This window comes from Gasterosteus aculeatus, chromosome 2 (assembly GCF_964276395.1).
Source record: "Gasterosteus aculeatus chromosome 2, fGasAcu3.hap1.1, whole genome shotgun sequence".
NCBI lineage: Eukaryota > Metazoa > Chordata > Actinopteri > Perciformes > Gasterosteidae > Gasterosteus > Gasterosteus aculeatus.
In genome coordinates, this window is record NC_135689.1 from 12,160,745 (window position 1) to 12,175,373 (window position 14,629).

At 47.0% G+C, this 14,629-nt stretch overlaps 1 protein-coding gene across 7 annotated transcripts in view; it reads left to right on the forward strand.

The window, feature by feature from the left end:
• The window catches only part of rerea (arginine-glutamic acid dipeptide (RE) repeats a), a 106,654-nt gene that overhangs the window by 82,521 nt on the left and 9,504 nt on the right, over positions 1-14,629 (forward strand). For all 7 annotated transcript variants that reach the window (XM_040192438.2, XM_078093062.1, XM_040192439.2 and 4 more), the window contains 4 exons: positions 460-584; positions 1,660-1,759; positions 2,438-2,536; positions 7,983-8,063. In XM_040192438.2, the coding sequence (XP_040048372.2) occupies positions 460-584; positions 1,660-1,759; positions 2,438-2,536; positions 7,983-8,063 (405 nt within the window). The remainder of the gene's footprint in view (positions 1-459; positions 585-1,659; positions 1,760-2,437; positions 2,537-7,982; positions 8,064-14,629) is intronic.

Consider the following 14,629-nt stretch of genomic DNA (forward strand, 5'->3'; position numbering starts at 1 on the left):
TAAATGTTAAATCCAAAATAAAACTGCAATTGTATGAGCTAGTCATGTGAGTGTAGAACAAAATACACTTTATTTCTGTCCTACGGGAATTATGATCCTTTAAACTCACAGGTCAACATCTGCTATAAAACATATATTTGCATGCTAATTTTATTGTAAAGTTTGCATCCGTCCGAGCTGTCGTGTCAGGTGCACAAAACTACAGCATTGTACAACTGTGAAGGCTTCTAAACACTTCAGTTATGTATGTTACGGGCGGCTGCTCCATCTTTATAGAAAAAAGGAAGTTATTTGTGTATTGCATTTCTGCCTTGTCTTGAGATATTCAATCATTGTGCTGTAAGCTGTCCCCACCCCGCGATGACAGGAGGAGGTTGAAAGCTGATATTTTTTTAAAGCTTGCTTGCTATTTGTAGTGTGACACGTTCCGTCCCTCTCCTTCTCCCCGGACCTAATTAGGCCAAGCTCCCCGAGCTGCAGCCTTTCCCTTCTCCTGCTGGCCAGGCCGTGACGGAGAACGAGGAGCTGGTCTGGATGCCGGGGGTCAATGACTGTGATCTTCTCATGTACCTCAGAGCCGCAAGGTGAGACTGGAGATCAGATCTGTCAGAGCGCCAAATACACAATTCCAAACGGTTCCTTTTCCCTCGCTGCATTGATCAAAGCGTGATTCAAGTTTAGTTCGTTAAATTATCGAGATTTTGCTAAATCAGTGAATCAGTGAAAAAGCACATCTACAGGACCGCAGTGGTAGAGTTACACAGTTAAACTTTAACCACCACGTTGAGAAATATGACGATTGTTATCCGCCAATATTCAGTAAGATATGCAATCTGCACTTATGTTTTCCTACTGGCCCATCTCTGATAATGTGACATAGTAAACAACCAATCTGTGTTTGAAGGAGATGTCAACAATATAAAGATGAACTATGAACGCAACTATAAGATGTAAACAAGCTGTGACCTGTTTACGCGAGCTCCAAGCAGACTACAATGGATCAATAAAAACTAATGACATCTGCTTTAACTAATGGAAAGAAAAAAACACATCCAAAATTACTAGAACAAAGTAAAAGTTTTATATTTTTAATGGTATAAATGAGCGATTGAATGTATGTTTGAGATGGTGGAAAATCAAATAAATATAAAAATAAATAGTCTGTATAATCAAACGACAAAGGGATCTGAATCTTCTCATATGGATCAGAAATGATCGGCAACTAGCATCGCCGGCAGAAAAACACTATCCGGGATCTCGAAAAGTTATATTTGCTTCCCTTTTTTTTCTTTTTGGCTGATCTGATCTGTGATCCGATCCCTGACTCTGGTCCGTGTTACGATCCGAACCGTGAGTTTTATGATCCGTTGCACCCCTAATGTATACATATATAAAAATAAACAGATACATACATAAAATCAGGGAATATCAAATGTGCTTTTTAAAAACGTCGATGCCGCTTTTTCATCTGTCGACTTGAAACATGCCATTTGTAACTTCAGTTTGAAGGGGATATTATTGCAAGTGACTTTAAGATGTCCTTTTCATCTCTGAAATGCTTGTGAGATTTTTTAAATTTTTTTTTAAAGAAAACTACAGGAATATTACAGTCACTTAATGGAAGTGTGCGACTCTTTTAACGCTGCTTTGTGTCCACAGGAGCATGGCTGCCTTCGCAGGGATGTGCGACGGAGGCTCAACAGAAGACGGATGTTTAGCAGCCTCTCGAGATGACACTACATTAAACGCACTTAACACTGTGAGTAACCCTGCAACAAGTCTAACAACAAAACCAACTTCAAGTATTGGGGGGGGGGGGGGGGGGACATTTCATTTCCAATTCAGTGATTCCACTGATGCGGCAATGATACGGCCTCTGAGCCAGCAGAGGAGCCCCCTGTAGTAAACCCACCCTCGGAGGTTTATGATACATAAGACCTAATGAGAGATTTGTCAGTCACATTGACAGTGGGTACCCGAGGAATCACACACAAGAGAGAGATGAGAATCCTCATAAACAGGGCATTTATATTCCAATCTCAAAACTGGGAAATTAACATAGCGGACAGGTCGCTGTCTCTCGACCTTCCTCTCTATTTGCAATTCGAATGAGTAATGCTTGTTTATTCTCAGAGGAAGAGCTCCAGCGCGGCCTGTTTCACCCAATTGAATGTGACACCATGCTTAAAGCTGCACGGCGATTGCTTTTGCCACCGGTTTGTTTATTTCCAGCCGGTTTTATCGGCCTCTTAAAGGTTCAGCCACTCTTCTATGTTAAATCTTTTTTTCTAAAAAGAAGTCACCTCCTGTGAAATGTGTCAGTGAAGCACAAAACGTCCGTACTGGGTCACTGCAACAAAGGAAGAGACGGCATCCTAGTTAATATTCATTTTAAATCAGAATTTTAAAACTGACATTTTGTTGTGATCGTCCGCAGCTTCACGAGAGCAGCTACGATGCAGGAAAAGCTCTCCAGCGTCTGGTGAAGAAGCCTGTGCCCAAACTGATAGAGAAGTGCTGGTCTGAGGATGAAGTGGTGAGTGCAAAGTGCTTTTGATTTTGGAACTGCATTTACAAAGATTTCCCACCTGAAAAAAGACTATTTGAAAGGGAGAGTTTAAAGCAGGGCTCTTGGCATCAGTAGGAACACTCTTTCCAGCTCCTCCGAGGGCCAAGAGCAGCTGCATCCTGTTTATCACCCACACAATAAATCCCCAGCAAGTCTGCGAAGGGAAAAAAAAGATTGAGGGCTGGTAATGTTAGCCTCCATTTGAATTTAGATAATAATTTCACCACAGCTGTTGAATTGCTAGAATCAGCAAATGGCCCTTGTCCCCGACTGGGAAGGTAGGAAAAGGGGGATGAACCCGCTGGATAGAACCACGTGGAAACAACCATGAGCCACACCACTAAAATGATCCTGTTAGTGTCTTTCTCCGCTTCGATATTGTTGGATGATGCAGAAGCCGGGCGGTCGTTTGTTAAGCTTTTGATTCCAGCCACTCTGATCCACTGGTCCACTGGAACGGGTGTATTTGTCTTGTAATTAAACATGATGGGCACATTTGAATAAAGTTGTAGCCTCGCGGCAGGACAGCAGCACATCAAATTAATTCAGCCATTCCTTTTGTGGACGAGTTACGAGTTCGCCTTCATTTATGTGCCAGCTTAACTGCGCCGATGAGATGATCAGAGCGGGCGCCGGGCTTGTTGACGGGAGGCCTTATTGCCCTACACAGACACACACTACCAGAGCAGGTCCAGACCGCCTGTTAAAGAAGCACAGCAGGAGCTGTAAACTACTACATAGACAAATAAGGCGATCACCTCAGCAACTCACACTCGTGGCTCTTTTTAATTTGGGAAATGTTGCTTTGCAGTGTCGTTCCTCCTCAATAATTTACCCTCATGTATTCTGACTGCCGATGTGTGGAAAACATCCGGCACGCTGCGTCCCGTGGAGGAGGCGCTCAGCAGCCCTGTTGGCGCTCCACCTGCCCCTCCGTGTCCACGGCCTGGGGAGGCAGCAGCTCCCAGTGACCTCATCACCGGTCGTGCATTTTCAGCCTTGAGGGACAGGTGTAAATGTAGCACCAACCTTGGCACCCGCCCCGCTGCTCTTCATTTATTTATCACCCCCCCCCCGAACGAGCTTCATTATTCCTGTCTGCTCTTTTTTTCACCCTGGCCGGGGCGTTGCTTTGGAGATGTGAGTAAAAGTGACAGCAGAGGTCGTTGAAATGACAGAATCAGCCTGTCTGCAGGGTCACTTGTCACCCCCCCCCCCCCCAACCGAACTGCCCCTCTCCACCTCTCTGCTGTTGCAGCTGCTGCCATAAACATACCAATAATTCTACGCCTCATTTCAACTCCCTAACTATAGAACAATATTAATAATCTGTCCCCACAGAGAGTTAATACGACTGTGAGAAGTGACAAGGAGTTTCGTTTTTAATTGTATTGTCATCACAATTTCTCACTGAGAGATTATCAACTTTAAAGAAAGTCTGTCACCTTGATGTGAGCGGCACTCAAACTGTTTGGTGCAGCTGCAGAGTGATGACTATAGATTTGGACCAAAAGAACATATCAAATGGTGTAAAGTTATTTCAATATTAAGCACACACACAAGTTTTCAGTGGAAACCGGTGGAGCAGTGATAACAGAAAAGACCAATGCATTCAGTTCTTAAGGCCAGACCACCTTAGACATGCAATCCCCCCCACACCACTTCTTCATGTGAGCTTCATCAGAAGCACCTCGATGCTTACTGACCACTCTCCTCCCACCCTTTGTGCAAAGAAATAAACACTTTTATAGCACTAATGCAATAATGTAGTAACCCTGACATCTAAATCCCCAGTGGTTGAACAACATGCAAGTGAAAGACGGATCTTCTTACAGATTACTGATTATTTATCAGTCGAACAGGCGGCATCGAGCTACACAGTAACCGTACATTTCTAATGCAACACTAAAGAATGTCCCCTTCTTCTCCCGCCCCCACCTAAAATAATCCCTAAAGTAACAATCATGTCAATAGTAATACATTTATTCTGTTCAGTTAGTTTAGTGTGGTAAAATAATCAATGCAAAAACAGATATAATAAATACGTCTAGTATGTCACACAAATATTAAACGTTAATCCTCACCTAGAATCAAAGGACTCTGAGTCAATATATTGAAATAGTTTCCTTGTGCAGCCGCCGCCGTCTCTTGTTGTAAGTAAGTGGTGCTAACAAAGCATCGGCCGACAGGAGGTGCCACATAAACGAGATAGAGCAGCAGCTGTGTTGTTGCCGCGACGGAGCAGGCTGATCCGTTCCTCGGCCTTGTGCCGCGGCTCGTCTCCGCCCACGCGTCTTCAGCTGATGGATGACCGGAGCGGGCCGCCGGGCCAATCCCCTCCCCAGCGCGCTGACAAAAGCCTGCGGGCCTCAGACACCGCTGCTCCACCAAAAATCAGCAGATCCTGTTCAAGTTATGGGAGCAGCTTCGCAGAGCTTGTACCCCGTCTGCAGCAGTCCAGACACCCGCGTGGTGCCAGCGGGGCTTTTTAGAGTTGTTGGGTAACTAAATAGCAGGATGGGTGTGTGTGCTGGTATTTCCTGCCACCTTTTGTCTTCGTCTTTTGGTGCGAGCGAAAGGCTTTGCCTGCTAAAAGTTGGCAGCAGATTGAGTTTTTTTAAAGTATTTTTTAAGGAGGCTCCTATTAAGTGTACGTAAATATATACTAAATGTACATATATATATATATATATATATATATCCTTTGGCATCTTTGTACATTTTTCTAAACATGGATCTTTGTCTATACGTGTAGTGTCGGTGCAGGGAGGGGGCGGGTAGTCTGGCGTCTGTCACAGAGGTCTCCTCTTCTCTTTGAGCATGTTGTGATTTCCTCTCTGCACCTCTTGGCCATTTACTAGCTGATATTTCAGAGCAGACGGCAGTATATTTTTCCCTTTTTGCTTTTGCCTCCTCAAATGATTGTCCTCAGCCCTCCGGGTCTGTGCACCGCGGGCATTATAAGGTCAGCCTTTAACAACAAGTCAAGTATAACGACTCCATATTGAGTGAAAGTGGCTTTGTTTGCCGTTGGACGGCCTCGCGTCAGTGTTGGAATGACATCTAGCAGGAGTTATGTTCAATGTCCGCGGCATCACCCTGCCGTCTTTGTGCCTGTGTCCGCATTATCTCAACCCGTTATACAACTCCCAACCATCGAGTCTAGAGCAGGAAGTGCGCACACACAAATAACAATGGGCTATTGAATCGTTCTTTTCTTGTTCTCCTCCTCCATTTTTATGTGTCTCCTCTCCGGCCTCACAATGGTGCTCTGTTGGCCTCCAAAAGGAAACTTTGGGCGGGTGCAAAGCGGCAGTTCTCTGTACACTCGGCGGGAGAAGCCTGTTGTTTCTGCACAGCGGATGGCAATTTAGTAGCACTTCCAGCTCCCTCCCTCCCCTTCTTCTCCTCTTCTCTCCCCCTCTCTGCCTCGCTCACTCTGCCCCTCCTCCACCGCCGTGTTGCCTAGCAACGGAGGGCCGGAGCAATTGGAGCAGGGGCAGAGCGATTCAGGGAGCAGATTGGCGGATGATTTATTAGCCGGGCTGGAGAGCAGTGAGCCCAGGCAGCTGAAATGGAGCCTTAAACTGGAGCCGATGTGCAACGGAGGGGAGGAGGGAGCCAGCGAGGGGGGAGGCATGCACATCGCTCCTCTATGGAGTTGGAGGGTCTATGTACATACTACTGTCAGGGAGCATAGTTAAGGTGACATAATTAGGACGCACGCCGTGCGGTCAGGTTTCATTATTGACTAGTCCCGGCCGTCAGTGCGAGGAAGCGAGCGCAGCTCCATCTGCTGGTTCATCAACCGCTGCACCTTCGGCCCGATTCATGCCGGTGAACTGCTGTCTCATGCCACCGGCTCCATTTTACATGGAGCTTTTGGTGGCGTCGTGTTTCGGTTATTCAGCCTGGTTTAACTCTGGAGCTGGATACCATTTGAGTTTGTTTGCGTAGTGAGATAAGTCATCCTTCCATTTGCTGAGACGAGTCTTATCACTGATGTTCCCTCCTTACGGACGCTTGTGCTTTGCAGCCGGCTGTGTCACCTCTGCAAATGTGTTCCCAACCAAAATCTCGGCGTGTAAACAATCTCTGGTTACATAACACGCATGCCATGGAAAAATGAACTCCCGCCACCCGGGGGAGGGAGGACTCCGTTTCGAGTTTTCCCTCCCGCCGTGTCCAGGCGCTTCCTCCGCACCAATCCACTCCGCCTCCGGAGTTTGTGCCTCCGTGTGCGCGCGCGCTCTCCCCCATTTAGAGGACTGCTCCTGATAACCCCACAGTGGCGTAGCTGTCCCTGCGTGGGAAAGGAGGGGAGGGGGGGGGGGGAGACATGAGCCTCGCCCGTGACGGTTTAGAGGACCGAGAACCGGCCGCCACGCGCGCCGTGCCCGGTGCCGTCGCGAGGCTCCGGACTCCGCTCCGGGTTTTGCAGCCTGCCGCGAGCCAGAGGCTCTCTTGCAGAAAGATCACATGTAAAGCCTTCCCCTTTGTAGTGGAGGAGCACCGAGTGACAAGCTATTTCTTGCTTGTTAAAGAAGAGGAGGAGGAGGAGGGGAAAAAAGAGGAAGCAATGTACCGTTGGAGACGTTGTGGTGGCGGGTTACCTGTGGCTGGTGAGGACTTTTGGCTGCTTTTCTCTGGAGTTTCTTGGTGGAAACGCGCGGCGCAGATCGCAGAGGAAACGGGCTTCGCCTCCGGAACGAGAAAGTAAAATCTGCTGCTTGTCTGCGTCGCTGCTTGTGAGTGTTTTCAGCCTCCGCGTTTCTTTTCTTTTTTTTGTTGTTTATGGCTCGCGGTCCGTGGCTCTCAAAGGGGAATAAATAGATGTTGGTCTGTTTGTTGTCTTCTATTTGTTTAGTTTCTGACGTCGTTAGTGTGACACGGAGGAGAAGCTGCTGTGATCGCGTTGACGTTTCATGTGTGTTTATGAAGAATCAGTGTGTCATCGTGCCGCTCATCTCCCTTCGAGAACAATTGTTAGTTTTAAATGGTGTCATTTGACAAATGTTCAAAATGAAAAATAAAACACCCCCCCCCCCCCCCCCACACACACACACACACACACACACACACGCAGGGACGCGTTTTGCTTTACGACTCACAAGTTTAGGTTCTGACTTCAAACTTTTCCCTCTTCACCAACAGAACATTCAACACGGACTCATGTGTAGATCGGATGATTTTATTTGTTGTAGCTGTGTTTTCTCTCTTGTCATTCCCTCTTGTTGGGCTGTTTAAAAGGCAGAAGAGATTTGTAGTTGAAAACTCCCTCACTAATCACAGACAACTTAATGAAAGCGATGTTCTTTTTCGTTGTTGTGGTGAGCCCTTAACTTCATGCGGTTAAACTCTCAGATACTAACTGCTCTTTTTTTCTCTCTCTCTTCCCTCTGAAAAATTGCAGAAGCGCTTCATTAAAGGGTTGAGACAGTTCGGCAAAAACTTCTTCAGGATCCGAAAGGAGCTGCTGCCCAACAAAGAAACGGTGAGGCGATTTTTTTTTTTTTAAAGCTCTCTGCTTTTCAACTTGTGTTTTTTTTCTGTGTGAAACGCATCAAATGAGCTGTGTGGGATTCGCTGGTTCCTAATGGAGAGCAGGAGCGATAAAGCCTCGTTGGCGTGGTATTTTGAGCGCCGAGCCCTTATTGATAAGAAGTTAGTGCTTCCTGCCAACAACGGAGATGCAGTTCTGTCGGATCTCCCGTCGGGGGAGGGAGGGAGGGAGGGAGGGTTTAGGAGAGAAGGCCAAATGTACTTTACAGACGACCACTGGAACCTCAGCAGCGACACGCTGCACACGAATTATCACGCTGTGTTCGTAAGTCGTGAGCAAGTTGTGCAGATGTGGTGTGAGCCGCTGGGCCTGCTTCACGTCACGTCATCTCTTCGTGACTTTTGCTTTCCTTTTTTCAGCTTTTCTTTTTTACTGTGAAGTGCAACATACTGGCTTCCACCGAGATTAAATTGCAGGTTACGGCGGGAGCTTTTCAAGTGTACGGCAAGCAGGGAAAGTCCTCAGTAGTCGTGCTTTTAAAGGAAAGTATTTCAGTTGGTGTCTCAAAGTGGAAAATTGAGGACAAATGCATCCCTCAATGAATCAATTCTTTTTAACCTTAAAAAGAGATATTTGTCACATTTCTAGTTCAAGATGTAAAATCTACTTTTTGTGTATGTTTCATTCTCAGCTGAAAATGCAGGTTGGTTTGATTGTGTAACATAAGCAGTGTCAACAAACCCTTTACACTATCAGACAATATTAAGTTGCTGAACTAGTTTCAAAACTTGTGCTCTTCCGTTGCCATGTGAGTGCATTGTTTAGTCTTTTTACTGTTTTGAGGATTTAATATGCTGCTGCTTTATTGCTGGTTTTAGGATCACTACCCAACATTTGGTCAAAGGAGACGATGTGATTTAATGAGCCGTCCTTTGAGGAACTGTTGTAATTGTTTATTTACACAGGAGTTCCTCTCTTCCGTGTGTGAGTGTGCACGATAGTGAATGTGTTAATCATTAGCGCAGGACTGTGTGACTTCTTCCTTGTTCCAACCGGGTCAAATCCTGGACTAACAATGAAAAAGCAACAGTCAACCTTCGTAAATGTGATGCGTCGTCTTGAAAACAAGACCCAGTAAGCACTTTGTTGTTCTTCTTCAAGCTGACTTGCCGCATATTACCGTACGTTTCTCTCATTATATCGGCACAAGTAAAGCTGTGGGGGCTTGAGATAACAGGAACATGCTGTACATGCACATGTTGCTTCAAAGTCGTCCACACCGTCGACCTAGCTGTTAAATTATTCTTAGATGTGCATTTTGATTCACCAAGCAGTGCAGACCCGGCTCTTTCTGCCAGGCTGCTCCTGCTGGAAGTGTGCCGATAGAGTGCTGACACAGACGTCAAAGGAGAATCAAAGGGGTTTGTCATACTTCCCGCCGCTTAATTTCCTTGTCTGCTGCGGGCCGAGGATTTGTCAGCCCTGCTGCTCAAACGCGTCCAAAGTATCACGTTGTGTATCAGCGTCACCGCCGCTCTGCTGAATTTTTACTCCTCAAAACCAATTTGAACCCCTCGAATAAGAGATTAAAGTCTATGAACACAGTTTCCATCACGGAGGTTTCTTCAATTATTTCCACTGGTTTTGAAATATACGACCGTAGTCCAGTTGATTGGCTACAGAGGAGGTGTTAATGCAACTCAACCTGGAGGGGGGAGTCTACTTGGCAGGAGAGGTAATGGACCTCCTCCAGGATCCAGGCCTTCATTTTCCCCCTGCGAATGGAAAATAAACTGCCCCTTAAACACGAGAAAAGAGAAGGAAACGACTGGGAGAGCACGAGGAGGGTCGCCGCGGTGAGAGCGGGCGTCAGCTCGATAGAGACACTAAACAGCCGCGGCCCGTCGTCGCACGGGGAAGAAAACAAACGGTTTGCGTGTGATCGAGCGGAGCCACTTGATACTCGAGATTTTTTTCTTTTTCCTTTTTTTTTTTTTTTTTCTTTTTCTACAACAACATATTTTAGGTTGTGCAACACAACAAAGGTTTTCCCATTATCTCCAGTAGCTGGCTTTCATGCCGAGCCATCTAAAAAAAATTAAAATTAAAAAAAGAGAAGGGACGTGTTGGGAGTTATTGCTTAGGTCCTGGCCCGGGACCACTGTTGCGGAGCCGGAGTGCCGAAATCCAGAAGTCCAGCACAGTGTGTCCACCGCTCACCGCCTCGAACAGCCAGCACCGAGGGTAAGCACCCGGCTCTGTGTAAACACACCAGGCCTGGCTAGCACTCAGGAATGCTTTATATAAAGTCACATAAAGGGCCAGAGGGGGGAAGCGGGTGTGTCGTCTGACCGCCTGCAGCCGGCCTCGCTCGCCACCATTTCCTCCACCCAGAGAGGGAGGACGTCATGGAACCTGAGCTCGCTGCTTCCAGTGTAAATGTGCTGAAATGGCAGCTCCCGGAGAAATCTGCTCTTGATATTTTCACCGGCGGGGGTTTTCATGGAAGTGTGGTTACAGAGGATTTCGACGCCAACGTATTTGCTGTACGCGTTCGTGCCGGCTCGAGCTCTGTTTGCTGATCAGCTGAGGAATTGACCGTGTAAAATTAGATCCAATTAGAAAGTGTTGACGTGTTTCCAAACCGTTCACTTGCAGATAAAATGTGAAAATATTAAAAGTGCAAATTTAGGGAATTAAGTAAAACACTGAAACTGTTCATGACACTTTATTCAGTACATTTTGTGTGTATTCAGGGAGTTATACTTTAAATGAATAACAACAATTGTATTTACTGTGTTTCATAAAAAGGTTTCTCATGTGAACACAGAGCCACTATAATCTAATAAACTAATTATTTAGAAGAACGAAAGCTTGGTGTGTTTAATATGTTTATCAGTTTATTTTTACCTCCAGGCTCCATTCCTGCATCCTTCAGTTTAGTGTCTCTGGACTGTTGTTTAATGTTGAAGTGACTAGCATATAATTAGTACTAGTGCCAACTCACTTAAGTAATAAAGTACAATTATGTATGAGAATTGAGATATTAAAATAAAAGCAGGTTTATTTAAATTAATCTGCTGCCGTTATACAATCAGCAAGCTCGTACTTTCACAGCAAAACACCAGCTGCAAGTCCTGGAAAGTAATGGGACATATCAAATTCAAACATTAAAATATTGCATAGCAACATTTTCATGCCGTTGGTTCCTGCTTTGTTTTGGCAGGTGGAAACACAGATGCAGTGTAGCAAAGGTTAAGCCCCGGGTGTGTTGTCGGTCTTTGTCGTCATCGCAAGTCAAACACAAGTACTCTCATTCCAACAGCTGGGCGGGTAGCAGCAAAAAGTAATACATTATTCTCCATAGCTTTTGTCTCTTTATGTACCAGCCTTCTCGTGGTTTGAGTTTACTGTTCATTTTTGTCAAAGCCGGTGAACCAGCAGCAAAGCTTTGGCCGTGGAGCATGCTTATGATTTTAGGAAATGTGGGCCGAACGCTACGGCAAATGATGATCATTATTTTTATTTTTATTTCAATGCTGCCCCGTTTGTGTCGACACTCGCGGCATCTTGCTCTCTCTGAGAAACGAGCACCCCCCCACTCCCCCCCCCGGGCCCTGTCATTTACCGGATGCCCAACAGGAGAACAGTGTTCTCAGCCCAACCTGGCAGCAGATGTTTGCCCTGGTACAATCTGTACAGACGTCAACTTGAATTCATTGCCGTGTCCTCAGCTCAGCAGCCAGAAACCTCGGGGATGACTGTGATTATAAATACTTTTGGTTCAAACACTAATTAAACCAGCTACAAACTGCGGGGGCCCGGTCCAGTTGGCAGCAGCTGTCACGAGTGTGACAGAACAGCTTTGGTGTTTGGTAAATGATACGACTTGTTTAGGCGGCGGATGGAAAGCTCAACCAGCGCGTATTGATGTTCTTTTAGTAGACCACAGGCAATTCAGAGCGCAGGGGCAGAAATCCTAATAGCTGGAGAGCGCCACGCCGGAGCTCCCTGTGTAATTGAGTTCTCTGGTAAGCTTCATGTTGTGTGTTATTTTTTTGGGGGGGGGGGGGGGGGGCAGAGCGGCACTGGCTTATCAGCAGTACATGCAGCATCGGCCCTCCGGCGAGAATGGCCTCGTTCGCCATCCAATCTGCTGTCATTGGCGAAAGCGCTTGCAGCCGGAAAATCACCCGTGCTGATTCTTCAGCACGTGCATCCCTGACCTGTGACAGCAGAGCTTATTCAGTCGCTCAGGCCGTCCCGTCTAACCGCCGTTTAACCGCCATTCCCCGCGCAGTCTGCGCCACCATCCGGGGGCCTTTGAATAGAGTCCAAAGAGGGTTTTAATTTGACTGAGACGTTGTTATCTATGTTTTTAACATTTAGTTTCAAACGTTTTGTGACGTGAAGTTCACACTGAATGTTTATGTCAGCCAGTATGCGGATGATAAAATAGGTCAAGCACTCACTGGAATGATCCGCTGTCCCGTCCAGGGAGGAACACCCAGTCTGGAGGTCGACCACATACAATATTAAACCGGGGTTTGATTTAGCGATGAGAAATGGAACCGCTGCTCACCTCGCTGAAGTGAATCGGGGAGCCGTCCTCCCTCCTCTGGCTGCAGACTGGAGTAAGCAGGTTTGTGCTGCACTAATGGATGTTTACACAGCCCGCTATCAGCCAGCAGAGCCCAGAAGTCACATGCTCCTGCCGCTAAACGCCCCCCCCAACAGTTCTAAGCAGAGATTTTTTATTTTCTGAGATTTCCTTTCCTTTTTTCTTTTTAAAGGAAGGGCTGTGGTTGGCTTCAATGTCGATTGTTCATTGTTATCCTCCCCTGGCTCTTTCTTCCTCCCTCGGTTCTCGTCCACACTCCCCCTCCTCGACCCTCCCCCGTCCTCCCCTCCTTGCCTCGCTCCTGCCAGTAACGGCCTTAACCGCTTGGCTCCTTGTCAGAGCAGAGGCCTTTTGTGGCTCCGTCACAAATCTGCCAGGAAAAACAGAAACCATCTGTTCAGACCGGTGCCTGAGAGGGGACGCGGGTGTAACTAAACGAGTTTACCCCTCAGCCTCAGCCCGGCCCGCGCTCGCCGCCCCGCCGAGCCCGGCGCCGGATTCTCCTCTGCCACTCGGGCTCAACCTGCACCCCCACCTGCAGCTCAACGGTGATCTCCAAAGTCTCCCCGGCTCACCTGTTTCAGCGTATATCTGGAACATAAGATGGTTGACTCCACAGTCAGTAACCTGTTGTTCTAGCACAGAGTTCTCTAGCTAAAATCTAACTAAACAAGCATTTTGACCACAAACCTGCAGCTAATGCACACACACAAATATTAAAACTGTATATATGCGCCAGCAAAAGCTTTACTTTAAAGAGTTCAGGTTATATTTAGCTAATTACAATAAATTGAAGACGATGACTTGTTTGTCAAGAAAACATCCTTTCCGTAATCTCAAACCCATTTTAAGTGGCGGAGTGTCGTGATAGGAGGGTAAGCCCTTCACTTGTCGGATAATCCACCGGCCAGAAAGCTCTTGCAGATGGAAGCAGCCTCATAGGCCTTTATAATGCTGAGCTTATGTAGTCTCTGTCTCATGTACTGCGGAGCGGCCGCACACTCCGTAGCGCCGCAGTGATTTACAGCAGCGGGGGGGGAATTATGGTGCGGAGGCCTGGGCCCGTCCAGATTTATGTTTCAGGTATTTCCATGAATTTTCTAGTAGCTGTCGCTTTAAATTCAGGTTCATGGAATATTTTCCTCTTTGCTGTCACCTCGGTAACTTTCCTCAATACTTTCATAAAATCCCGCTGACTGAACGCTGTGAGGTGATACAGCAGCACGTCAAAGGGATTTTAATAGAGAAAAGTACACGGCCGGTGTGAGAGGTCGGACATATGCGACTTCAGGGGCACCGCACTTGACGTGCAGCAGGCAGAGAGTTAATCCGTCAATCTCCCTTTAATGTAGCGCACAAAGCCTCTCAGCCACATGCCGTGTTCATGTTCAATGCACGTGACTATATTCTGAACGTGTATTCATAAACTCTTAAAGGAAAATATATTTTCACTGGTTTTACAAAAAGAAAATTCCATCTGTTTTCTTTTCTTGGCTAGAAGTAACTTTTCATCTTGGCGAGTTAAAAGGAAAAGCCGCTCCTTCTTTGTTTCCCCCCTTTTCCATGTGCGCCCGTCTGTACCAGTTTATCAGTGCACCTGTTAATTCCCCTTCAAAGGCCCCGGCTAATGTTTTCATTAGCCGCTGCCAAATGCAGCGCTACTTGACACATTGTAAGTGATGGGGGGGCAGGCTGACCTTTCCCCGCGTCTGCCAAGCTATTGTTGAGGCCGTGTCGCTGTCAGCCCCGCGGCGAGGAGGCCGTGAGGCGCTGCTGAGAACGGCCATTAAGCGCGGAGCCAACGCTCGGCACCACTCGACACTTTTGATCTGCGCGTTTCAATTAGATCTCACATCGGGACGCCTGCCCTCCCTCGGTCAGCACCTGCGCCCTGCGTGGCCGAGCGCGCTGGGGAGGCCAGGTGCACGGCGAGCGA